This window comes from Neurospora tetraspora (assembly GCF_033439725.1).
Source record: "Neurospora tetraspora strain CBS 560.94 chromosome Unknown B0H65scaffold_9, whole genome shotgun sequence".
Classification (NCBI taxonomy): domain Eukaryota; kingdom Fungi; phylum Ascomycota; class Sordariomycetes; order Sordariales; family Sordariaceae; genus Neurospora; species Neurospora tetraspora.
In genome coordinates, this window is record NW_026944391.1 from 1,067,483 (window position 1) to 1,091,131 (window position 23,649).

The window sequence follows — 23,649 nt, forward strand, 5'->3', positions numbered from 1 at the left end:
TGTGGCTCAGGAACCTCAGGAACAAGTTTGGAGGTCCACATGCAACTGCGGGGGACGACCGACTGCATCTCTTGGCTATCACCTAGTCAGAATCGGGTATGAGATGCGTCGATCTGAGGTCGCCCTCAACACGAGTTTAATTCTTGATTGCCGAGTCTAGCCTACGAGAGTGATCTCGAATCTCGAGTTGCTCGAGAGGAAGCGTCAGGAAACACACTCGTGGAGTGGTAGCTTGCTGGCTGCGAACACGATGCCATCAAGGAAGCGCCCGGAGCTATCATCATCCTTCAACGTCAACCACGACAGTAGTCCGCTCCGTGTAAAAGCCGGATGCTGATAGGTTGACAGCTTCAAATTTGCGAAATTGCAATGCAATGTTCACCCACATCCTTCCTGCTCAGGCATACTACTATGTAGAGCGCGTGAGGTAAAGATTCTCTCCCCAGGCGAATCCCCCACCGTCGCCATTCCCAGAGCAGCAAGGAGACCGAGATATCACAAAGGACCTGCCCAAATATCCGCCGAGATGGACACCTCCCCATGTGAAAAGACCCTGCTCGTGCAAGGTGCTCCTCAAGCTTTTCCGCAACCCTTACCAATTCTGGGTCATGATAGTCTCCCGGTTCTCCACCCCGGAGTTGACTCTATCCTACCACGCTCTCCAGCTTTTACTCTGGTTCTCCCCGTCCTTCGCCTTGTTCTCTCACTCACTCACCCTTTTCCTCAGCACCCTCCAACGGATCATACCACTTCACACATAGGTTCGACCACAGTCGCTCGCTACTATCCACCATGAAGTTCTCAACGATTCCTGTTGCTGGGGCCCTCTTCCTCGCCGGAGTGAACGCTCAGCTCTCCGGCTGCACCGCCGTTGCTGTCAAGGTCATCCCTTCCTGCGCCCAGACATGCTTCATCGACAACGCTCCCTCTATCGGCTGTGATGGCTTCGACTTTGCTTGCCAATGCGAGAAGCAAGCTTCTTTCTTCGCTGCTATTGAGTCCTGCGTTCGCGACTCCTGCGAGCCATCTCAGTTCCAGAACGTCATCGACGGTGCTGCTGAGGGTAAGTGAAATGTTCATGACTGCTCATGTTGATTTTCTCATATGAACCAAGCCCCTGGTAATATGACCTATAGCATAATGTGCTAACCATGTATCTCTAGTCTGCGCCTGTGCTCTCCCCGCCAACTCACCTCAGACCGTCTCCGGTACTGTCGTGGCTCCTACAGGCACTGTCATCGGAACCGTTCCTGCCCAGCCTGCCCCGACAACAATCGAAACTGTCCCCACCGCTTCCGAGGTGCCCGCTGCCTCGTCGACTGGTGCCACTCCCCCTGTCGTAACTGCCGGTGCCGGCCGCTCTGCCCAGATCGGTCTCGGCGCCGGCATTGCCGTTGCTTTTGCCATTCTCTAAGTCTGGGAATCACTGGAGGAAAAAAAAAAAAACTGCGGAACGGGCTGTACGTTACCGATCAGGGATGGATGAACGAAAGTAAACGAGTATGGAGAAATGGGGAATGAGCATCAAACACAAACAAATCAAATCACGACAGTACACTGAGCAGCAGCAAGCGAATCGACGCCTCCGCCTCCGACTCCGAACTCCGACTCCGACTCCGACGATACCCAAGGATACCTACCTGTGTACCAAACAACAACAACCTAATTCCAACTTTTCACTTCTCAAAGCCGATACCCATTGCACGCAGAAGTCCCGCTCAGGTTACGTCATGATGGAGATCATACTCATTTTCCCCCCCAAGAAGACGGGGTTTGAGATGTCTGATCTTGGTCTTGTCGAATGAGAAACTGAGCAGCGAGGACGGGCAAATAACCCATTGCAGGCAGGGGTTGATTACACTATGACATGACATTTTGATGGTTCTAATTCTTGTCGTCGTCCGTCGAGGATATGAACAGGATAGACATCAAGGATAGCTGAATTATATACTATTGTCTAATTTTTTGCACCCAACATCTATCTACCCCTTAAACTTGTCAAACTCGTATATCTGTTTCTACCACGCTGCCCTGGAATAGGACAGCTTGAAACACGTTCGCAGATGCTGTAAACTGCTCGGGAAAATGCAGCAAAACATGTAGAAGTCCATTTGTTGACTCCGAATGATTCATTGTATTGTTTTGGCGCACCCATACATGCATGTAGTTGTACATATGAACATGACTAAACCTTAGAAGCACAGAACGGATATACGAGTTTGACCAGTTTTGTTACGGTACTTATCATAACGATTGTAATATTTCATGAATGAGTGACTGAACTGTGTGTCAGGGCCGATTGAGTCTGCTCGCGCCCTGTGTCACTTAACAGTAGTGAATGCATGGAAAAGGGGTGAGTGGTGAATGGAAAGGGAATTGACCAGAGTAGCACACAAGGCAAGTAATAGCAAGGCAAGGCAAGTAAGGGGGTTTGCTTGCCTTATTTACTTATTATGTTTTATACCCTCCTTTTTTTTTCCCTCCTAAATATACTTATTATATATATTTAGTGTACGTTTGGGTTAAAAGAAATACGGGTGTGAATACTAGCGTTAGGTGTCGTATCGCTCTCATTAACGTCTATCTGACTAAAAGTTCATATTCCGTGACAGTTTGCTGCTGCGTTGAGAGGATGTTTTAGAAATTACCGGTTCAATGCAAGTAAACAAGGCAAGGCAAGTAACAGGTTTAAGTAAAGCATTCTTTTGACAAGGCAAGGCAAGTAATAACCCCTTACTTGCTTTGACTTGCCTTGTGTGCCACGTTGAAATTGACCAATTGAAAGCGGTCCGACTGTCATCCAACTGACCCTGCAATTTCAAGGCAATGGTCCTTCCAAAACATACACAGTAGACTCACCTGAAGGTACCGCCTCATCTACTTAGTGTCTTACTGAATGGTGCCCTTCTCAACATGTTGAATAGGTCATTGACACTCGTAGAAGTAAACAGAGTATGTTGTAGCAAAGATCTAAAGACAAATAAACCCCAGTAGTAACATGTAGCCCGACCACGTACCGTAACGCCAATCCCGAGACCCAAAATCCATACCCGATACCATCCTTTCAGACCCATCTATGCAGACGCCATCCCAATGAAATCCTTCATGCCAGCCCATTCATGTCAGCCATCTGCCAATTCTGTCTTTCTCCTTCTAGAGCTTCGTATCAGTCCGATCGTCGATACCACCAATCACGATCATCACGGCTGTACTGGCTGGTACCGCACCCATCCATCACTGCGAACAATTCGCAACATCACACACACACATCTGACCTTCATCCCATCATCCCATCATCCCGTATTTAATACCAACCAACCCCCTTTTCCCATCTGGAAAACATCAAAATCATCATCCCTGCTTCCCGATCGCCACCACCCTCTCCTCCCCTTCTTTCACGTTTTCTGTATCTTCCACCACCCCCACCCTCGGCACCTTATAGTCCCTAAACCCACCACTCCTCCCTCCCCTCTCCATCAAAAACCCCAACCTCCGCCCCTCCTTGCCTTCCGATCCAAGCAACAAACTAGGAACGTCCGTGTTATTAACCACCTCCTCAAACACCCACTTTCCCCCCTCCTCACGCTCATGGAGATCAGACCACAGATCTTTTCCCTCGCGCACGTAGCGGACTATCCTCTCTTTCTCCGTGTCGCTGTTCGTAAGCGAGTCGAGGCGATGACCGGGTCCGTATACCTCGTCGTCTTTAAGGAGGAATTGTGCGAGGGTGGGGAAACAGGCTTCACAAGTCCAACTTGCGCTTCGCAAAGTTTCTCTCCCTTCCCATCTGGCCAACCAGTTCTCAGCCCAGGTTCCCTTTCCCATCCACCCGTTCCACCACTTCCCACCTCCAATCCCGGCAATAACACCAGAACGAGAACCATACCTCAACCCCGCCGAGCCCCCCATCTTCACCGTTTTTCCTCTTGTCCCTGTCCCCCGATAAACGGTGGCCTGCGGATGTGACCACTCCACTTCTCGAGACTCTCGATCTATATACCCCGGGCCGTAATCTTGAGTGCGAGAAAACCACGACGGGCGACGGACGAATTGGAACGAGTAGTAATGCATTTTGGAGGAGAGAGTTAAGCGCTCGGGGAAGAAGCATTCGCGGAGGAGACCGAGGATGTGCGGGCGGGGGATCTCCGGGGCGAGGGAGAGGAGGAGGATGTCGTTGGTGTGGGGACGCCGTGGGGAGGAGGATTTGGAGGAGGAGGAGGAGGAATTTGATAAAGAGAGGGGGTAACTGGATTGAAGGTCCGAGTTCACATTGGGGTTGGTCATGGGGGATTTAGTTTCGGCTTCGAGTAGGGGAAAGACTTGATCGAACATGGCGTTTAGGTGGAAGTCTTCCCATGGTGATACTGATGCTGATCCAGATCCAGAGCCGGATCCTCTCGGCGGCGTGGGCGGTGGGCTGAAATCCTCGGGGTATTGGACCTGGTGGTAGATAATCTTGGATTTATACGTCTCAAACCGGGAAGGGGTTTCATCCAGAGCCTGTTTGAGCAGCAGAGGTTTGTTTCGCCCCGTAAAAGTCTTGGCACTCTCCACAAGAACGTAGTAGTCTACTGCGTCCCAGGTGGTGTTGAAGCGGACTTCTAGGAGATCGAGTTCTGTGGTGACGAGGACCAAGTCGTAGAGCTTGCGGGGAGGGTCCGAGGATTGGCGGGGTTGGTAGGGTTTCCACCCGTAGGCGCGGCAGATGTCGTGCCGGTTGCCCCAGATTGCTTCGTCGTTGTAGCTGATTTCGTTTTTGTCGAGGCGGAGGTTGAAGGGGGAGAAGAGGTAGATGAAGGCCCATATGCTGAGGAGGACGGCGAGAGATCGGGCACATTTGCCGGGGTTGGTGATGGGTTGGAGGAGCATGGTGCGGTAGTTTGGTAGTGCCCGGTAATGGTAAAGAAACGAATGTGAAGAATGAATGAGGAGAAAGGGTTTCGCTACCAGGCTTTGGTTGGAGTGAGGTGAGAGTTGAGATGGAGAGATTTGAACGAAGGAATCATGAACAAACGAAGAGAGAAGGAAAGAGCACAGACGAGAGTGACGTCGAAGTTCCATACGTGGAAGCTTTACACCCTGACGATCTCCAACTAACTAGGTGACCCCAGGCAACGGGTATCCTCCCCCACACATGGGTTTTACCTTGGTGGTTGCCCGGTTCCTGGCGGCCCCTTTCAACACATGTACCAGCAGCTGAAAGGGTATCATTCCCTGGTTGGTCGCCCTGCAACCAAGGACCGTTGCCGATAAGGACGCATATCATGGAATCGAGACCTAGAGAAGGTGCAGCACCTGTTCCATCGAACGACATCAGAACTTTCTGACAACAAGCGTTGCGATTCCGATCAAGCTTCATCTCGGCAAAGACGCCCCTTTGTCATATTCTGGCGTTGTATGTGCTATTCTTGCCATCCTTTCTTCTTCAAAGGGTGCATCTGATGACTTGTCACCTGAAAGTTTGAAATGCAGATCGATGTGTGTTATTGTGGGGAGATTGGCAAAAGCCCAAAGCTTTCCAGGGGCCCCAAGCCGCCCAAAGCTTGGTTCCGAGCTTGGTTCCGGCAGCCAAGTCGCTGTTTTCTCCTGGCCGATCTGTTTCAAACCTCGTATAAAACTGTAGCGAAGCCGGTAGAACGGGCAGACGGGGTTACGCGGCCGCACGTTGCGGCACATGCAAAGCGGTTCAATTTGGGTGTGGGGGTAGAACGGGGTTACGCGGCTGCAATTTCGGATCGGTAGTGGCATCCATGCTTTTTATTGGGTGGCGGACCCGACCGGCATGGCTGTTCAGATCGGGGTCGTATGTTTATCTTGAAACGTAAAAGCCGTATTTGGAAAGCCGGAGTCTGTGTGTTTGAGAAGTGATGGAAGTTGTTGCTGTCGAACACGGCGAGGAAGGACGGCATGTTTCTGGAACTCGGGGCCATTGTCGGGGTCTTCCACTTCAGGGGAATTTTAGGTGATCAGCTCGCCTCTACACAACCCTGGACACCCTCCCATACATAACCCTGACACGAAGGATAGAAGAATACCCTTGGCCAATCCTTGGAAAGCATGTTGTTCTGTTTCTCGCAACGTTTGGCACCGGGAAGTTGTCGGAATGATACCAGGAAGCCTGCAAACTAAGAAGGGTTTACAATGTATTGCATCTCCGTGTCCGTCATCACTTCCTCCGGCCTCGGCTCCGGCTTAGCTGCAATAAGCCCGCACAGCAAGCTCCACTATTGGCCGCTAGCAGTGCCGAGGCCGGTCCATCCGCGGAGGGGGTCCGTCACATCATCTGTCATCGATAACCCCGCGTAACGGGCACGGCGCATTCTCACGCATCACACACCACAACCTCCGACTCATCTCATCAACTCACCTCACTCGATATCCCAATTCAAAGCCAAGCTCAAGCCACAAACAACTTCAACTATCATAACCCCCAGAAAACCGTCAACATGTTCACCGGCATAGTCGAAGAAATCGGAGGTCCGTTCCCCCTCCCCCATCCCCCTCCCCCTTTCCCCATTACCTCTCACTAACCCCCCCCATCCCAAAACAAACAGAGGTGACAACCTACACCCCCAACGACCCCCTCTCCAAAAACGGCACAACCCTCACCATCACCCTCCCCTCCACCTCCACCTCCACCTCCACCTCCTCCTCCTCCTTGCTCTCCGACTGCCACCTAGGCGACTCCATCGCCGTCAACGGCGTCTGCCTCACCGTGACCTCCTTCACCCTCACCCCCGCCGCCTCCTTCACCGTCGGCATCGCCCCCGAGACCCTCCGGCTCACCAACCTCGGCTCCCTTCGCCCGGGATCACGCGTGAACCTGGAGCGGGCCGTGCGCGCCGACACCCGCATGGGCGGCCACTTTGTGCAGGGCCATGTCGACACGGTGGCGGAGATCATCAAGATCACGCCCGACGGGGAGGCGTTGACGTTTAGATTCAGACCGAAGAATAAAGAGGTGTTGCGGTACGTGGTTTATAAGGGGTTTATTGCGCTGGATGGCACCAGTTTGACGGTTACGGCTGTTGATGATGGCGACGAGAAAGAGGGCGGGGGGTGGTGGGAGGTCATGTTGATTGCGTATACCCAGGAAAGGGTGGTGGTGGCGGGGAAGAAGGTGGGCGAGACGGTGAATGTGGAGGTGGATATGACGGCCAAGTATGTGGAGAAGAGCTTGAGGGGGTATTTGGAGGGGTTGTTGGGGTCTGCTTCTGAGGGAGCGGAGGGGGAGGGGCAGGAGGGCGCGAGGAAGGGGAGGGGGTTGTTGGAGAAGATTGTGGAGGGGATTGTTAAGCAGGGGTTTTCTTGAGGGATTGATTGGCGAGAGTGAGGGTGAGCGAGTGTTGGACCGAATGAGCGAGGTTTTCGCCGTATCATTAATGAAGGCTTACGAAGATGATTATGATACAATTCGTAACATGTATTCTGGTCGTGCCCAGGCTTTCATATACAAGACATCTACTCCAACAAGGCTCCTCGGCCTCTTCTAGTCCTGAACGAGTATTACAAGAAACCCCAGACGTCAGCAATCTTCTCACTCAATCCCTTATCAACACTCCTCCGATCAACAAGGCGCGAAAGCATACTCGCCACCAAAGCCCTCTGTTTCTTTTTCCCGTTCTCATCAGTCCCACACTCCTCAAACGCCTTGACAAGCTGATACGGCGTCTTCCACACCTTCTGGATCTCAATCGCCTTCTCTCCCGACAGCCTCCGGATACACATCAACATCTTGAGGAACACATCCCTCAGCGTCATCATCTCCGACTTGGAAACCAGCGATGCAAACGCCGGGTAGCTGATATAGTAGCCCTTGGATGGCTCTTTCTCCCTCAGGTGCTTCACGAGCGGCAAGTAATTCTTGGCCGTCAGAACATTGGTCGGAATGACGAACAAGGGCTTGCTCTCGTATATCTCCTTCAGCATATACGTCACCGCCGCCAAGTACTTGATCGACTCGGCAATCGCGTCCGTCTTCTTCAGAAAGTAGCCGTTGACGACCTGGATCGACGCCATGGCCGTGTCCATCGCGTCCTGGTACTTGGTCCGGTTGTCCTGGTCGATGTTGAAGTTCTCGATGACGTAGATGACGTTCTTCATGCCGGACCGCCTCAGCCGGTATTTCTGCTCGCGGAAGCGACCGTCCTTGATACTCCCAATAAGGTCATCAAGGCGTTTGCGCTCAACGATGTAATCCAGGACTACCTCGTCACCTTCGGCGCCTAGCCTGTTAAGCCAGCCCGGCTGCTTGCACTTGGCTATCCAGAGGACGTCACCGAGCTCGAGACTCCGCATGATGGGCCGGACCCCGAGCTTGGAGAGCTCTTCCTGGATGTGGTCCCGGTTGTTCTTGGCTTGGACTTCGCGGGTGTCGAGGACTAGTTCGACCGTGAAGGAGCCGGGGGCTAGTCTGATGGGCACAAAGTGGGGGAGACTGGACTCGTCAGGTACGGAATCGCCGTCTGCTACTAGGTCGATGTACTCGTGGTTTGTCGTCTCCCGGATAATTGGTTTCCGGTCCTCTTCATCATACTTGAAGTCTTCGTCGTCACTATCGATGAGGACATAAGATTCTGAGATTGCCGTGCGAGGTTTTGGCTGTGGTGGTCTTTCCTGGGTTGTTGTAGCCGAGACAAACGGCTTCAAGTCAAGTGGCGTATATCGACTTTCCCTCTTGACTCCGCTGTCTGGGCGATTAGGGTTGACATTCTCACTGCGGTTGGCATTCGAAGTACCGCTGCCACTAGCGATGGCGTTCCCAGACGTAATTGCGCTCCCACCTACTCCATCCACGAGGTTCCGTGCTTCCTTCATCCGCTTGACCACTTCCCAGCCCTCATCCGTCAACGAGTACTTTTTGGTAGGTCGACCACGTATATAGACAAGTTCTTTGTCGTCGAGGGTCTTCATGGAGTCCCAAGCCGTATACGATTTGTTTGCCATGGAAGGAACGGTGAAGGAGTGTTCAGAATAAGGTTGGGCTTTGGCGATAAGCGCGGTCTTGTCCATGTAGCCCGATGGTCCAGGATCTGAAAGAGCCATGAGCAGAGCATATGCGCCGCTGTTCAGCTTTGGAACATAAGGTCTGGCTTTCCTGGCTCTCTTGGGAGGTGATGGTTGTTCATCTTGCCCGGCACCCGCTTCCGCGAGGGCTGTTTCTAACTCCAATGTTCGCTTCCTCTTGGGATGTTTGGGCATGGGAAGGCCATTCTCCTCGCAGTATTGTTTTAGCTTGTCGGTAAGTCTTGAGGTGATTCCATCGCCAAAACCTTTGAGTACCTTGAGTTCTGAAGGGTGTTGGAAAGTTAGTGGGCATGATTTGAGCGAATTGTATGCCTTCTTGTAGGTGGGAGCGCCTTTGGTGTTGCGTTCCCGAGCGGTATCCCACCACTCCTTGACCCAGCCGAGAAGCAGTGAGTTGGCGCAATTCTCGTCAGCCATGATGAAGGCCAAAGATTGAGAAGAAATAAAACAAAATGCTCCAATAATGAACGTCCCCAAAGGGAAACTGTATGGAAAAGACCAATCCCCAAGAAACCAAGAACAAAGAGCAACAATGTTCTAGCGGGATGAAACAAGATGATGACTCGAAGATGGACGATGGTAGGAATGTGCGAGAAATGCGGGATTCCAAAAAGGCGCCAAAAGAAGAGCAAAGCAGCTTCAGCAAGTCATCATCGACCCCGGATCCAGAATGTGTTTGTCGAAAGTACAGGCAACAGTGAAGGTTGCTGGTGAGACGCGTCTCTGCGATCGACAACGCGTCTGTCGTGTTAATTGATTTCGGGACAGAGAGAAAGTTGACCGAGCAACGGCGGCGAACGGTGGACCATTCAGGCGACGCTAACATGCACTAACAATTTTGAATGCTGGGGTGCGTTAGCAAACCGAAGCTGTGCATGACGTACAAGTGGGGACTCGGGGTGATTTGCACTAGCGGCTCCCACTATTTCCCCATCCGTCACCTTGCAGCCCCTCATCAGCTCACCTTAAAACAGTGCCTCGAGACCGCAGAAAGCTCTGAGAGCTCGCTTGTTCTTCAGGTTGTGGCGTTCGATATTAATTCTTTTTGTAAGCATCCAGTCCCACTTTGGAGTTCCTTTTTCCTTACACGAGGCTTCAAACTTTCATGGTTCATTCTTTGGTTCTTAATATCGGGCAACTCAGCTCACGTTGGAATCCTTTGGAACTGTACACACTCAACAAATCGTTGCGGTCACCTGGCTGCGGTGAAGAAGCCAGAACAGCTCAGTGAAACTGTGGAACCTGCCAGACCTTTGCAGCGGCCCAGAGTACAACTCATCAAAACGGTAAGAATGGAAAGAATTGTCACATAAAATGGATGGAGAGGATGAGACCAGCTCATGCGTTTGTTACTGCACATCCACTCCCCGGTTACGGGTAGAGTGGACGGTGGATTCGTTCACGTTGCCAGCCGGCAAAATCCAAGCAAGACAATCCAATCCATCTCCATCGTGCACCCCATTGGCATTCCACATCCCCATCGTATCTGCATCCAGACCTAACTTAACTTGACGGGCTAACTAACCCCTTTCTGTTTCCCCCCTTCCACATACTACATCTGGCCGGCTTCCTCAGCCTTCCACCGCCCTTCGTATCCCACCCCGCTACTTGTATATCATTGCTGACTCTTGCAAAGCTCTAACCCCCCTCCTACTCCCCTTCTGCTCTTCTTCTCTTAATCCAGCTCCGAATCGCAAGACCAGCTGAGCAGAAACAGACAACTACCCCTCCTTCTACTAACCCATGGCGCAACACGACGAACACATCCTGGCTGCTTCCCAGAAGCATGCCATTGTTCCTTTGGAGAAGGGGCAGCTTTACAAGTACGGCACTGCGGGCTTCCGCATGAAGGCTGATCTGCTCGAGGGCGTCACCTTCCGCGTCGGCTTGCTGGCGTCTCTGCGCAGCCGCAAGCTCAACTCGCAAACCATCGGTGTTATGATCACCGCCAGTCACAACCCCGCCATCGACAATGGTGTCAAGATCGTCGACCCTATGGGCGAGATGCTCGAGCAGGACTGGGAGCGCCTCGCGACCAACCTCGTCAATGCTCCTAGCCCCGAAGCCCTTGTCCAGTACTACAACCAAATTGCGACCGAGCTCAAGATCGACTTGAGTGCCCCTGCCAAGGTGATCTATGGACGCGATACGAGACCGTCCGGTCACACTCTCGTCACCGCCCTTGCCGCCGCTTTGGACGCTACAGAAACCGAGCATGTCGACTACAAGATCTTGACTACCCCTCAGCTGCACTACTTGGTCCGCGCTACCAACACCGAAGGCACCCCCACCTCCTACGGTGAGGTCAGCGAAGTCGGATACTACAAGAAGATGGCCGATGCTTTTGTTCGCGCCTTGAAGGGCAGGAGAATCAACGGCCCTTTGGTCGTCGATTGCGCCAACGGTGTCGGAGGTCCCAAGCTCGCCGAGTTCCTCAAGCATATTCCCAAGGACAAGGTCAACTGGGAGGTCAAGATCGTCAATGACGACGTTCTGCGCCCCGAGGTCCTCAACCTCGACGTAAGTAGCTCAAGTCTGTATTCGAGTATGGTGATCTTTGATCCTAACTTCTGTTTTCCTTCTCTTAGTCCGGTGCCGATTTCGTCAAGACCAAGCAACGCGCTCCCCCCAAGCCCGCGCCCCAGCCCGGCGTAAGGGCTTGCTCTCTCGATGGCGATGCCGACCGCCTGATCTACTACTGGATCGACCCCGATACCGGCTTCTTCATGCTCGACGGTGACCGCATCTCCTCCCTTGCTGCCTCCTTCATCGGTGACCTCGTCCAGAGCGCCGGTCTGCAGGATGAGCTCCGCATTGGTGTTGTCCAGACCGCCTATGCCAACGGCGCCAGCACCAACTACATCCGCTCCCACCTTAAGCTGCCCGTCATGTGCACTCCCACTGGCGTTAAGCACCTTCACCACGTCGCCCAGAGCTTCGATATCGGTGTCTACTTCGAGGCCAACGGCCACGGCACCGTTCTCTTCTCTCCCGACGCCCTGAGAGCCTTCAAGACTACCGAGCCGCAATCTCCCGCCCAGCAAGATGCTCTCACCACCCTTGCCGCCCTCAGCGACCTGATCAACCAGACCGTCGGTGACGCCATCTCCGACATGCTCCTCGTTGAGGTCATCCTGGCGCACAAGAACTGGTCCCTCCGTGACTGGGCCATGACCTACAACGATCTTCCCAACAGGCTCGTCCGCGTCGTCGTCGGCAACAAGGATCTCTTCCAGACTACCGATGCCGAGCGCCGCCTTTCCCACCCCGAAGGTGCTCAGGAGCAGATCGACGCCGCCGTCAAGAAGTACAAGGATGCCCGCGCCTTTGCCCGCGCCAGTGGCACCGAGAACGCCTGCCGCGTGTACGCCGAGGCGGCCACCAACAGTGAGGCCACGGAGCTCGCCAAGCAGGTTGCGCAGATTATTGAGCGATTCGGCGGAAACAGCCAGTAGAGCGGGTATGGTTTTAGTACGAACTCAGATAGTGATTTTGCGGAATATCATATACGGCGTTTGTGGGTACCTTGGAGCGGGCAAGATGTTGATTCATATTTAAAGCGAGGCAAGCAAGGCGAAAATGGCGAACGTGTTGAGACAGCCAATGAGTGGCAGGAGCGGCGGCGGATGGAAAAACGCGAGGAGGAACGGGAGAGGCGCGAGTTTCGGGAGCGGCGGCGGACGATTCCCGGGCAGAGGCCTTATGAGGATGTTCATTGGCATCCTCATCCTGATGCGCCGTTCACTACTCTGTCGTCTTCTAGATCTTTTTCTCAACATAATGATACTTCTCCTAGTACTGACAGCCGCGGTAATCAAGAATTCGGTCACACGTATGATCCTAACCGTCCCAGTCACTCGCGGCTGTCGGAGACAGTATCCGACCCCATTGATGGAGATGGTGTTGGTAATGAGGGTCCTTACAGATACCCAACCTTGCGCACCAGAGCCCGTCGGAGCGCGACTGTGCCAACCGAAGGAACTAGTTCTAGCTCTTACATCCGGCGTCCGCACCCTCGGGAAGGCCTGGGCGTCGTCGCCGAGGATTTCCCCTGGGAACCACCGTTTAAGTGGGGCAAGAACAACAGCTACTTCTCCGACGACGACGACGACGACAACCACACTTACGTCGACTATGACCAAGACCAACCGGAAGAACCGACCCTACCTTCTGCATCGGAGACGAAGACAAAGACAAAGACGAAGACGAAGAAGACGGACTAGGACTCCTCTTCATCATCATCATCAACCGCCTGCTCTCAGTCACCCACCGACTCAATCCTCAAGTCAAGCGACGACGAAGGCGCGGGATGTCTCAAACCACCCACCGAAACAACAACAACAACAGGGCCGCAGCAGCGGCCGATTTTGTTGGCACCAGTCAACGCCGGTCCAGAGGAGACTTTCCCCAACACTCCCCCCGAGGATGTCCTTCCCGAGCGGGAACCCGAGTGGGACGGCATGGCGAGGTCGGAGCCGCCCTTTCAGCCTATGTTCATGGGCAAGCATTTTGATCCGAGGGATCCTTATCGGTATGGACGGGGACCACCCGGACGCGGCGGACGTCGTTGATCGTGTGTGTGCGCCAGTCAGTCTCCTTCCTTGCCTTGGTTCTTGATTTCGGGAGGGCGAGTTTAGCGGAGTAGCGAGCGGTCTATGTTTTCTTTTGCTTCATGACAGCGCTTTCACTGGTTGGTTGGTTGATTATGTGGTTGGTTGGTTGGTTGGTAGGGATGTTGGTTTTTATCCTCCTGTCCTGGTTTGGGAAAAACGAAAAGCGAAAAAAGCGAAAATTGGTGATGAATTTGCGTGGATATAGAGGATTTGAGTCAGGCGGATCTTTGGCCGAACGGTGGAATTCTGGTTTCCTACCTAGCGAGAGAAAAAGCACAGGAATGATTTCCGATTTCGAGTCAAAAGTTCAGCCAGCGGTTTTTTAGCATCTCGTTCACCTGGCACTTCTAGGTATACCCACTTCAGGTTTGCTCATCTTGCTTCTTCTTGTATGGTTGTCTCATAATGTAGTATACGATGTACTTGAATATAACCAAACAAAACGACGATAAGGAAGGGAAAGGTTGAAAAAATTCGTATGGAAGAAGAAGAAGAAGAGGCTATTCTCAATAGCAAAGCAGCAAAGCAAAGAAAAGCAGAGCATCAAAGGAGCTGAACCACATATGGGTTTTCAAGAACCTCCTGTTCCTCCAAACAAACCTGTAAACAAATAATGTAGAACGTACGTAAACCAGATAGTCAATCACACCTCTCCTCTCTACACCTCCCCTCTCTGCACACAGTGACTGCTCTCGATCGTTTACCTTCCATCTGCCCGAGCATTATGAAGAACATTCTTTTTCCGCTTGGGAGTCGACGTCGAAATAAACTTATTGAGCTTGTTGCTAGCAAGCGCTGAGAGAAAGAAGAAAGAGTGGCTTTGTTGGTGTTGCTACCGGTGTCGATGGATACTTAACAGGCTTCGGTGCAGGTCATACCAGAATTAGATATTGAGATAACCGCCCAGATAAATACTGCTTCTTATCCCTTTGTTTGTTTCATCCCTTGCCGCCGCCACTTCTCTACCTTCACCAACAGAGCAAACAAAGCCATTCTTCCTTTATTCACTCAACGCTAACTACCAACAAGCCCTACCAACAAGCTCTACCACCAGGCTCAACAAGGTTATTTCGACATCCGTCAAGCTTTGTTTAGTCGGCGGTTACCACCAACAAGACTACCAACAGGTACAACGAGTTTATTTCGACGTCCATCATGGTTTGTTCCGGGGGCGCTTTCTACCAACAAGCTCAGCAAGTTTATTTCGACGTCCGTCATTCTTGGTTCAGCCTGCGTTTACTACCAACAAGCCAAACAAGCTTATTTCGACGTTCGTCTTCATCCCTTGCCGCCGCCACTTCCTTGACTTCACCAACAAAGCCAGGGAGCATTCTTCATTCAATCGGCACTTACTACCAACAAGCTCAACAAGTTTATTTTGACGTCGGCCGTATAACGTTGCGGTAGCTTATTTCAACATCAAGTGCGCATGCTTAATCCAACGTCGTTTGAACATCCAAAGCTCATGCCTTGTTTTGGTACATGTCGAGGTTAAGTCACAACCCTTTCCTCGTTGGGTATTACACCAACTGTTCAAGCTCATCATCATCTCATAGTATCTTGTCGTGATCAATCATAAACATCCCATTGATTTTTTTTCTTCCGGATGCTTTTGCAGTCGCGCACCCAAACCCAACTGGCCTAACGTATCGCGTTGTAGTATCGTACTTCAGTTAAGCATTGACTCATGTTCTCTGTGTGTATACAGAGTAAGAGAGTTCCCTTGTATTGTATGTCTCTTCTTTCTTCCGCGCGCGCTTCCTTTCCGCTGCTGGATATCTAAGAAAACCCCTGGTCCCGCTAGAGAGTTCGTAAAAAGCAAAATATATGAAAACACAAAACCCAGGTTAAAAAGCAACCCCTGCTCTTTTAAGACGCCGTGCAATTCCCAATACCCCCAAAAGCTTTCGTGAATACTGTGAGCTCAACCACATCTCTTCGACATTCTCATGGACAAGGGGCGGCTTCTCAGCTCGCGTTGTCCATTTGACTCGTCGATTTGACACTTTTGTCTAGCATATCCTCAATCAAATACGTGATCCACTAGCACATCTTGTACAAGCACCTGCCCTCAGCCTGCCTCGTGGGGTCTTGGTTCTCGAACTTGTAGTCGATGGTGATATCGAGATCGCGCTTGTTCTTCTGGTTGGGGCGGTTGTGGAGCGAGCACTGAACCTTCTCACCCTGCTGGACGGTGAGGACGTCCTTGAGGTAGAAGACGGTCTGCTTCCAGTGAGTGTACTGGGTGTGGGGGCCGGTCGAGAAGCGGATGGGCTTGTGGCAGGCGGTGAAGTCAATGTCGAACCAGGCGACAAGGGCGTGGATGAAGTCATCGCGCCTGGCGACGAGCTCGAAGTTGGACTTGAAAGCCAGATCGGCAGTGGTGCAAGTGTAAAGGTCGAGAGTCAAGATGTTGACGGGGTCAGTGACGACAGTCTTGACGTCAACAGTGTCGACAAGGGGCTCGGAGAGAGCAGTCTCCTTGAGAGGGCTGTAATCGAATCCGTAGACGTTATCCCAGACTGGTAAAACGGTGTCAGCACGAGTTTTTCCACAATGTCAAAGAACAAAGAGGGGGGCAGGGCACATACAGCCGATCTTCTCATCCTTGTAGTCACCGTCCTCGATACCGGCAATGAAGATGGTAGCCTTGTCGGGGAAGATAAGACCGCCGGGAGCCAGGTAACGGTCACGAGCATAGAGGACAGTGTCCAACATGGACTCGTAGAGAAGGAAGTAACCCATCCACTCAGAAATGATGATATCAACCTTGGGGAAGGGAAGCTCGATCTCCTCCATCTTGCCCTGGATCAGGGTGATCTTGTCGGAGAGGCCGTTGACCTTGACGATCTCGCGGGCCTTGAAGATGATGGTGGACATGTCAACACCGATAACGTGCTTGGCGCCGGCCTTAGCGGCAAACCTGTGAGAAGAGAAAACGGTTAGCATTGGATTGCAGTGTTTGGCGCATTCCAGGAGTGCCAGAGCTGCAGGTCTGCGTGGCGCAGGAGATGGGGACATACATGGAGAGGATACCAGTACCGCAGCCGACATCGAGAACGATCTTGTCCTTGAAGAGGTGCTTGTTCTGGACGATAGAGTGCATGTACGACTTGGTTCTAACCTCGTCCTTCAGCATCTCCTCGTGGATGCCATGGTGGTTGTAGCTAGAGGACGCAGTAATGTTAGCTTCTGTCTTGTCTACTAGATAACATCAATCAAAAGCGTACCTGTTGAAGTAGTGCTGCTCGGCGTGATCCATGCTCTTGAGCTTCTGCTCGGCAACCTCAATGTCCATCTGATCGTTGGCCGCCATCTTGACTGTTGTTGTTGATGTTGCTGTTGTTGTATGGGGGAATACAGACAAGAATTGAAGATGAATTGGTGTAAAAACAGAAAGGAAGAGTCAAAGAAGAGGAAAGTGCAAAGCTGGAAAATTTGCAGGGCAGCTCAGCGATGGAGATAAAAAGTGGGAAGGAGGATGGAGAGGCAGGTCGAAGGGGAGCCTGATGCTTCCAGGTTGTGAAGTTTTCTTCGTGCTGCCGCAATGGCAATTGGGGTCCAGATTGGCCTTGCCTTGCCTCAACTTTTTTGCCTGGCCGTAAGAAATTGGGTTGCCAAATCTGATCCATACCCCACTTCTTGTGCTGGCCCGGCTTCAGTTCCTGGGTGGTGGGGTCCTTTCCCGCCTGCCCGCAACAAGTCCGACACAGGCACTGACAGGCACAGGGGCAGGCACGCCTGGCACGACAGCGCGCCCGAACATGGGGCTGCATGACTGCATCCGCTTTATCGCATTATCCGATCTCTTGCCCCGCGACGCCGTCCAATCTTCAGGCTTGTCCCCTTTTGATCTAGCGTGTCTAGCTCTGTCTTGGCAGTCTGGCCGTTGATGGGCCTTTTGGACCCTTTTTGGAGCACTCCACTGGCCCCTGGCCCCTGGTGCTTGCCACTTTGGCGCTAGTCTGTGCTCCCATGTCGACATCGAGAACCGTTGACATCAGGTGTAACCACATCGTTTGGATATCGTGAAGTATTACTATTGTTGAGTGTAGTAGGTTTTGGAAGTTGGTTCACTCTCGGGGATGGTATACTATGATACATATTCTTTAGTTTGCTCTCAACGCCCTCTAGATCCAGGGTACCTAGACGGAGCCTTCACTTCATACGACATACGTTCTTCTCAGTCTTCTTTCTGTACAGGGACCAAAGGTTTACCAAGACTGCCTCCTTGCCCTCTCGAGTCAACATCCCCGCAAGGACAAGTCATTTTCTTCAGCGAACCCTTTTAGAAAGTAATACTTTTCTCTTGGTATTAGTCTCCCCATCCCGATATCGCTTTTCTTGCTGCAATATCTGACTCCGGTTCAATGCACACATGGCCACTATCTATCCTCTAGTGTAACCCAACAAAACCTGGATAGATCAAGAAACTCCACATGTTATTAATCCTCGTCATGACATGCCCTCTTTTCTCATTACATGCCCGTGTATTGATGCTTCCATCATTAGGCCAGGCCTGCCATCTGCATCAGGCGGGTGCCGACCTTCAGGTTGGCGTACTCGTAAGCCTTCGATTCCGGTGGGAAGGTGCCGTTGGCGGCCCAGAGATCAATCAAAGGCTGCATTGGCTCAAGCTCGGCCGGCTTGAGCATATCGAGGGCGGTAGCCGTCAGCACAAAGTGGCTGAAACAGCTGTTGAGTTGCTTCTCCAAATTCAAATGATAGAAGGGCTCCGTAAAGTGGGCCCAGTAAAGGTGAGCGTAGACGCGGAACATCTGGAGGAAGATGGTCTGGCAAATGTTGAAAAACTCCTTGGGAAATCCGCTGCGCTTGCCGATCCAGTCGTCAGGACCCGTCAAAAGTGCCGTCGTAGTAATCTGAGGGTTGTGCGCAAACGAGACCCCCGACGCCTCGGTGGGGAAGATGTTGGTATCGTCAATCTTGCCCGAAATCCACCGCTGCATAAGAGTGATATACTCGTATGCTGGGAGCTCAATGGGCTCAAAGCGGCTGTTTAGCCACGTGTACGAGTGGTTCCTGTGCCGTTCCTGTCAGACATGTACTTGAGGTGCTTCAACATGGGCATCTTACGTTCCAGCGGACATCCTGGGGCAGGTAGCCGAGTTGCAAATCGACTTCCCGTCCTCTTCCTTTTCGTATATAACTCTGACAAAGTTCCACAAGTTGCGATAATGCTCAACCACTAGATGATTATGTCAGCAGACACACGTGTAACGGTCACTGACACGATGAATTACCTTGATGGGCAATCCACTCGCCCTGCTCCACCGTCTTAGGCCTAGCGCTAAGTGTCATGAAGTTTCCCTTGACGATGTGCTTCGCGGCAGTAGGGTTCAGCCACAGTGGTAGTGGCCTCGGAAGGTGATAAGCGTTGAGTGCCTCTTCACCAGTGCCCATCATACCGATCGACTGAGATAGTGAGGGTGAGGCAGGAAGTGGCGGCAGCTTGGATGACAGGTTGGCTGAGCTCTGGCTGGAGACCGAATGGTTGCTGGGTGAAGGCATATGATGGTGAACATCGTCGGTGGGGCGGGGTGATTGGGGGGTTTTGTTTGACGTGGTTTTGTTTGCCGTGCCTCTCAGGCGGGCATTTCTGGTTGGGTCAGCATCTGTCGACAAATCCAAGACATGCTTTGTATTCAGAAGGACAAAGAAGGTTCAACGGTAACGGCAGTGTTGTCGTGACAGGACACTATATGATAGTATATGTATTGTGTGTGCTGCCCGGCCGTTGTGTCTGGGTGACCCTGAAAAGACTATGCGACTCGAGGCGGCTTAAGACCGTGCAAGAGGGGACCGTCATACCCATCACGGTAACTTGATGACATGAGATGGCTGACAATATGAGAAAGCAGAACCGAGACATATGAGCGATGACCATCCAATCGCAGCCTCTCACAAGTAAAGCCCACTAGGCCAACTGTGGAGAGAAAGTGTCCGTCAAAACGAACATGTGAAATGACAGAGAGACATATAAAGAACGGGTACCTACATTCCAGAAAAGAGGTTCGACATGATACCGGCTTACACGGGATCGGAACTTGGTTGGTGATTGAAACAAGGAGCGATGGGATGTCGGACTGAGAAGACGGGGCTCGACGGAGCAATAAGGGCCGGGCTTGTTGTGTAGTGTAGCAGGCGTATTGTAGGTAGTCAATTGAACGTTGAGGATGCTCTCGAATTAGCAGCAAATAGTACGCTAGCGTGGACTGCGTGGTAGAGGTAGTGATGAAGATGGGTCGCTGGACAAGAGAAATGACGGGCAGCTTGTCGCCAGGTGGAGTTTCTCTGCCGGGTCAATTATGGGAGAAGCAAAGTGGACTTGAGTCGTGAGTCTCGATGATGTCCTTGTTGTGTAAATTGTAACGAAAAGGGGGAAGGAGGAAGCTGTGACGACTGGCCAGCGAATTGGAGGTCGCCTCCAGTGGCCCCAACGTGCCCCTGAAAGCCAAGAAATTGGTAGCGGGACCGGGCGCAACCACGTGCTACCGCTCGACTTTCGCGCCTGTTTCCCGGCCAAAGAGCTTTCTGCCCCACATCAGCTACAAGGGGTCAGCGCGATCCAAACAACATCCCGACTGCGACTACAACTTCAATCGATTCCAGGCAACCACGGGGCAACCTCTCCTTCCTCTCCGAGGTCGCCGCTGCCGCTTGACATTGCGCGGAGTTACCTCTACGGAGCGACTTCAACACTACGGACGTACCTTCCATCTTGTGTAAACGACTGTATGTTCTCAGGTCCGAGTTCGGACGAGTCGGCTGGTTCCGTCAACCAATCCAGGCAACCGCAGCCGTTTTGCAGAGTCGGACAAAGAATGGAAACCTGAAGCGATGACATGATCAACCGACATTATCCGTCGTAATTCTAAGCGGCTTACACTTTTCGCAACCGAACAACGCACGCAATTGACCGACCAAGATGAGCTTCCAAACACTCCAAGAAAAGGTCGCCTTTTTCGAGGTGCTGGACGCCCTCAGCGAGACCAACAGTGATGACGAGGAATTCGATACCAAGGAGCAAGAACATCGCGCAAGAAGCAAGGCTTTCTTCAGTTCCAAGGTGAAGCCAAAGACCCCGACGATTCCTCAGACACAGCCGGCAGCGACAACTTCGACTCCACTCTCTAAAACATCGCGACTCGACATCATCAAAGCCACCCCCGGAACACAGAATCTCCGGAGAACTGCTATCAAAAACACAAGAGACACTACCAATGTCTCGGATACTTCCTTTGTTGTAATAGAAACACCACAACCAAGCACAAGCTCAGCTCGGCCGGTTCCTCCGTCGCTGCAGAGAAGTGCGACGTTGCCCACACCGTCATCTCTTGCTCAGCAATCTTCGTCAGGCACATCTTCCACGAGGAAACGAAAGCGCCAAGCCGAGACAAAAGCTGTACCCGAAGCAGACCAGATATTCCGCACTCTCTCGTTCTTCTACATTCCCAATGACAACGTTGCCCCCGCCCGACGACTGCGCATCACCAGAGCCCAGGAATATGGGGCCAAGTGGGTTCGCTCTCTGAAAGAAGCTACTCATGTCATTGTCGACAAGCGCCTGGCCTACCAGGATATCCAGAATATGCTAGATACGACATCTGCTCCAGTCGTTGTTAACGAAGAGTATCCCATAGATTGCATTCAGTTCCGCACTATCCTCAATCCGGACCAGGCTCGCTACAATATCCCAGGTCGTCCTCCTCCAGCTTCATCGACAACAATCGTGCAGACAACAGATACCCATGCAGTATCCCAAATCTCCAACCGGTCGCTACAGGTCAAGGTCTCGACGGCAAAAAGGAGGAAACAGATGCCTAGCTCACAAGAGAAAACACAATCACAGAGTGAGGAGTCAGTCCCCCAAGCTGAGTCCGCTGACGTACAAGAGAAGCACGATAAGCCTGTGGTCAAGAATCACACAGATGCAAACTTGGAGGACGATGATTTCATACCAGAACCGAGGCCACCCATTCTTCCAAGCCTACTCGCTCAAAGCCATGGCTCAAAGAGTAGTCTCCCGAAAATATCATCTCGTCGTCAAAACAGTGCTCCGAAAGATGATCCTAAAGACGAGCTTTCCGGGTATATTGACCTCCTACAACAGTACAAAGACCTCCCCTTGGACGATCCTCTAGAAGATGATGCTCAATCGGTCATCTCTCACCAGGAGGAGACTATTTCTGAATCCGAAAGAGAGGGAGGTTCCGCAGATGAACACACCCATAAGCGTCGCTCACAAAGAACACGCCGGCCCACTCAGAAAAAAATCGCATTTGAAGATCGGTTTGCCTGTAACAAGGGCGGGACTAAGGACAAAGCCACTGAAGCTCAAAACCCCAATGCCAGGACAATCGAGGTTCTCCAATCAATGTGTGACTACTACAACCGGATTTCTGATCAGTGGCGCACCACCGCCTATCGGAAAGCTATCGCTACTCTCAAACGTCAGACCACCAAGATTACCACAGCTGAGGAAGCATATCGTCTCCCCAACGTTGGGAAGAGACTGGCAGAGAAGATCGAAGAAATCGTCACAACTGATTCCCTTCGACGCCTGGAGTACGCCCAAGACTCCCCTCTAGACCGCGTTCTCGCAATGTTCCTCAAGATCTACGATGTAGGGACAGGCCGAGCCAACAAGTGGATTTCTCAGGGCTTCAGGACGTTGGATGACTTGAAGCAGAAAGCGGATTTGACGCCCAACCAAAGGATTGGTATCGATCACTACGACGATCTGAACACGCGTATTCCGAGAAGCCAGGTAACTGCCCTAGGCGACTACATCAAGAAAGAAGCAGCACAGATTGATCCAGCGGTCGAGTTGCTCATAGGTGGGAGCTATCGGCGTGGAGCTGAGAGCTCGAGGGATGTGGATTTCATCGTTACCAAGAAAAATACTAACTCATCAGCCGACCTCGTCCCCTTCTTTGAGCGGCTGCTCAAGGTACTCACGGACAAGGGTTGTGTGGTTGCTACTCTATCAGCACTACATGCGAACCGGAGAGGGAAGGATGGACCAGGCAGTAAATGGCTTGGCTGCTGTGTGCTTCCGCGAGAACACGAACCCACAAGCGACAAGGTGACAACCAGGAGATCAGCCAAGTCAGCTTCGTCTAACGCTCCGCAACCAATATGGCGCAGAGTAGACTTTCTGCTTGTTCCTGAAACCGAGTACGGCGCCGCCTTGATCTACTTCACTGGTAACGATATCTTCAACCGGAGTATGCGCCTCCTTGCATCGAAGAAGGGGATGCGGTTGAACCAGAGGGGTTTGTACAAGGAGGTGATGAGGGGACGTGATAGGGTGAAGGTCACGGAGGGAGAGTTGGTTGAGGGCAGAGATGAGAGAAAAATCTTTGAGATCCTTGGGGTCAAGTGGCGCGAACCAGAGGAAAGATGGTGTTAGCGTTTCTGTTGCCAGTGTGTTTATCTTATGGTCTCCCTTGCAAATAGCCTGTACTACCTGTACCCTACGATGAGAGCATCACCCAGTACGTCCCGTGTTTGCTATCGAGACGTCAGCTGGTGTTCTCCGCATAGGCTGCCGAGCCGCACTTGAGCTGCTTTCAGTTGTCTAGAAACAGGTTGTTGACGTTCCTTCCATTGTTTCTTTTATATTCAATAAACCCTCAACATGCCATGATACCCACGAGTTCCCTTTTATGACCTTGCTTTACAGTGGCGCGGAAGGCCGAGGGCCTTGCCTGTCCGTATGTGGCAAGGGTAATGAAAAGGGATACCAGTCAGATACTGCACTATCACTATTGCACCAAAACTTGCAGGAATCACGCTAAGCACAGATCTTATTCGCTTCTACCCGGTGCCAAGCCCAACAACAAAGGCCAAGTCCCCAGACACTCGACGACAATCGGAGAGGACTCTGGACCCCGCGCTATGAGCGTGCCATATAAGTTATCGATATGTTAACCGATAGCGAAGATTGTACGGAAGCTTTTTGAAGCGGAATACGGCACGCTCATGG

General features: G+C 52.0%; 9 protein-coding genes across 9 annotated transcripts; 5 read left to right on the top strand and 4 right to left on the bottom strand.

Annotated features, from left to right (window-relative positions):
* The first annotated feature begins 667 nt into the window (after positions 1-667).
* On the top strand, positions 668-1,566 carry B0H65DRAFT_338551 (uncharacterized protein). Its single transcript, XM_062823601.1, has 2 exons — positions 668-1,063; positions 1,164-1,566. Exons 1-2 carry the CDS (start codon positions 793-795, stop codon positions 1,412-1,414), a joined length of 522 nt encoding a protein of 173 aa, XP_062677112.1. The 5' UTR covers positions 668-792; the 3' UTR covers positions 1,415-1,566.
* Positions 1,567-3,351: 1,785 nt separating this feature from the next.
* B0H65DRAFT_512590 (uncharacterized protein) lies at positions 3,352-4,869 on the bottom strand (the record flags this gene model as incomplete). The annotated part of the gene is made up of 1 exon (XM_062828585.1): positions 3,352-4,869. The coding sequence occupies one exon, from the start codon at positions 4,867-4,869 to the stop codon at positions 3,352-3,354; it is 1,518 nt and encodes a 505-aa protein (XP_062677113.1).
* A 1,337-nt stretch (positions 4,870-6,206) lies between these two features.
* Positions 6,207-7,409, top strand: B0H65DRAFT_338591 (riboflavin synthase alpha chain). Its single transcript, XM_062823602.1, has 2 exons — positions 6,207-6,477; positions 6,555-7,409. Exons 1-2 carry the CDS (start codon positions 6,447-6,449, stop codon positions 7,310-7,312), a joined length of 789 nt encoding a protein of 262 aa, XP_062677114.1. The 5' UTR covers positions 6,207-6,446; the 3' UTR covers positions 7,313-7,409.
* B0H65DRAFT_338592 (ERCC4 domain-containing protein) lies at positions 7,410-9,846 on the bottom strand. The gene has a single exon (XM_062823603.1). It carries the CDS (start codon positions 9,442-9,444, stop codon positions 7,507-7,509), a length of 1,938 nt encoding a protein of 645 aa, XP_062677115.1. The 5' UTR covers positions 9,445-9,846; the 3' UTR covers positions 7,410-7,506.
* Positions 9,847-10,689: 843 nt separating this feature from the next.
* On the top strand, positions 10,690-12,568 carry B0H65DRAFT_338628 (uncharacterized protein). The gene is made up of 2 exons (XM_062823604.1): positions 10,690-11,547; positions 11,616-12,568. Exons 1-2 carry the CDS (start codon positions 10,771-10,773, stop codon positions 12,480-12,482), a joined length of 1,644 nt encoding a protein of 547 aa, XP_062677116.1. The 5' UTR covers positions 10,690-10,770; the 3' UTR covers positions 12,483-12,568.
* A 38-nt stretch (positions 12,569-12,606) lies between these two features.
* On the top strand, positions 12,607-13,598 carry B0H65DRAFT_553279 (uncharacterized protein; the record flags this gene model as incomplete). The annotated part of the gene is made up of 3 exons (XM_062829952.1): positions 12,607-12,766; positions 12,847-13,154; positions 13,251-13,598. 3 exons carry the CDS (start codon positions 12,607-12,609, stop codon positions 13,596-13,598), a joined length of 816 nt encoding a protein of 271 aa, XP_062677117.1.
* A 1,754-nt stretch (positions 13,599-15,352) lies between these two features.
* Positions 15,353-17,071, bottom strand: B0H65DRAFT_338650 (protein arginine N-methyltransferase 1). The gene is made up of 4 exons (XM_062823605.1): positions 16,871-17,071; positions 16,664-16,807; positions 16,232-16,563; positions 15,353-16,162 (listed from the first exon to the last, which is right to left on the bottom strand). Exons 1-4 carry the CDS (start codon positions 16,954-16,956, stop codon positions 15,684-15,686), a joined length of 1,041 nt encoding a protein of 346 aa, XP_062677118.1. The 5' UTR covers positions 16,957-17,071; the 3' UTR covers positions 15,353-15,683.
* Positions 17,072-18,040: 969 nt separating this feature from the next.
* Positions 18,041-19,262, bottom strand: B0H65DRAFT_338674 (Mob1/phocein). The gene is made up of 3 exons (XM_062823606.1): positions 18,902-19,262; positions 18,735-18,846; positions 18,041-18,680 (listed from the first exon to the last, which is right to left on the bottom strand). The coding sequence occupies exons 1-3, from the start codon at positions 19,167-19,169 to the stop codon at positions 18,149-18,151; spliced, it is 912 nt and encodes a 303-aa protein (XP_062677119.1). The 5' UTR covers positions 19,170-19,262; the 3' UTR covers positions 18,041-18,148.
* A 963-nt stretch (positions 19,263-20,225) lies between these two features.
* On the top strand, positions 20,226-23,306 carry B0H65DRAFT_480467 (uncharacterized protein). Its single transcript, XM_062827578.1, has one exon. It carries the CDS (start codon positions 20,587-20,589, stop codon positions 23,071-23,073), a length of 2,487 nt encoding a protein of 828 aa, XP_062677120.1. The 5' UTR covers positions 20,226-20,586; the 3' UTR covers positions 23,074-23,306.
* The last annotated feature ends 343 nt before the right edge of the window (positions 23,307-23,649 follow it).

Bases quoted from the DNA above. Each gene is read 5' to 3' on its own strand.
- B0H65DRAFT_338551 (XM_062823601.1), top strand. From the start codon at position 793: ATGAAGTTCTCAACGATTCCTGTTGCTGGGGCCCTCTTCCTCGCCGGA. The intron at 1,064-1,163 runs GTAAGTGAAATG...ATGTATCTCTAG, and splicing joins CATCGACGGTGCTGCTGAGG to TCTGCGCCTGTGCTCTCCCC.
- B0H65DRAFT_338591 (XM_062823602.1), top strand. From the start codon at position 6,447: ATGTTCACCGGCATAGTCGAAGAAATCGGAG. The intron at 6,478-6,554 runs GTCCGTTCCCCC...CAAAACAAACAG, and splicing joins CATAGTCGAAGAAATCGGAG to AGGTGACAACCTACACCCCC.
- B0H65DRAFT_338592 (XM_062823603.1), bottom strand. From the start codon at position 9,444: ATGGCTGACGAGAATTGCGCCAACTCACTGCTTCTCGGCTGGGTCAAG.
- B0H65DRAFT_338628 (XM_062823604.1), top strand. From the start codon at position 10,771: ATGGCGCAACACGACGAACACATCCTGGCTGCTTCCCAGAAGCATGCC. The intron at 11,548-11,615 runs GTAAGTAGCTCA...TCCTTCTCTTAG, and splicing joins CCGAGGTCCTCAACCTCGAC to TCCGGTGCCGATTTCGTCAA.
- B0H65DRAFT_338650 (XM_062823605.1), bottom strand. From the start codon at position 16,956: ATGGCGGCCAACGATCAGATGGACATTGAGGTTGCCGAGCAGAAGCTC. The intron at 16,564-16,663 runs GTATGTCCCCAT...CTCTTCTCACAG, and splicing joins GGTACTGGTATCCTCTCCAT to GTTTGCCGCTAAGGCCGGCG. The intron at 16,163-16,231 runs GTATGTGCCCTG...CCGTTTTACCAG, and splicing joins CAAGGATGAGAAGATCGGCT to TCTGGGATAACGTCTACGGA.
- B0H65DRAFT_338674 (XM_062823606.1), bottom strand. From the start codon at position 19,169: ATGCCTTCACCCAGCAACCATTCGGTCTCCAGCCAGAGCTCAGCCAAC. The intron at 18,847-18,901 runs GTAATTCATCGT...ATAATCATCTAG, and splicing joins CGAGTGGATTGCCCATCAAG to TGGTTGAGCATTATCGCAAC. The intron at 18,681-18,734 runs GTAAGATGCCCA...GGAACGGCACAG, and splicing joins CCCAGGATGTCCGCTGGAAC to GAACCACTCGTACACGTGGC.
- B0H65DRAFT_480467 (XM_062827578.1), top strand. From the start codon at position 20,587: ATGAGCTTCCAAACACTCCAAGAAAAGGTCGCCTTTTTCGAGGTGCTG.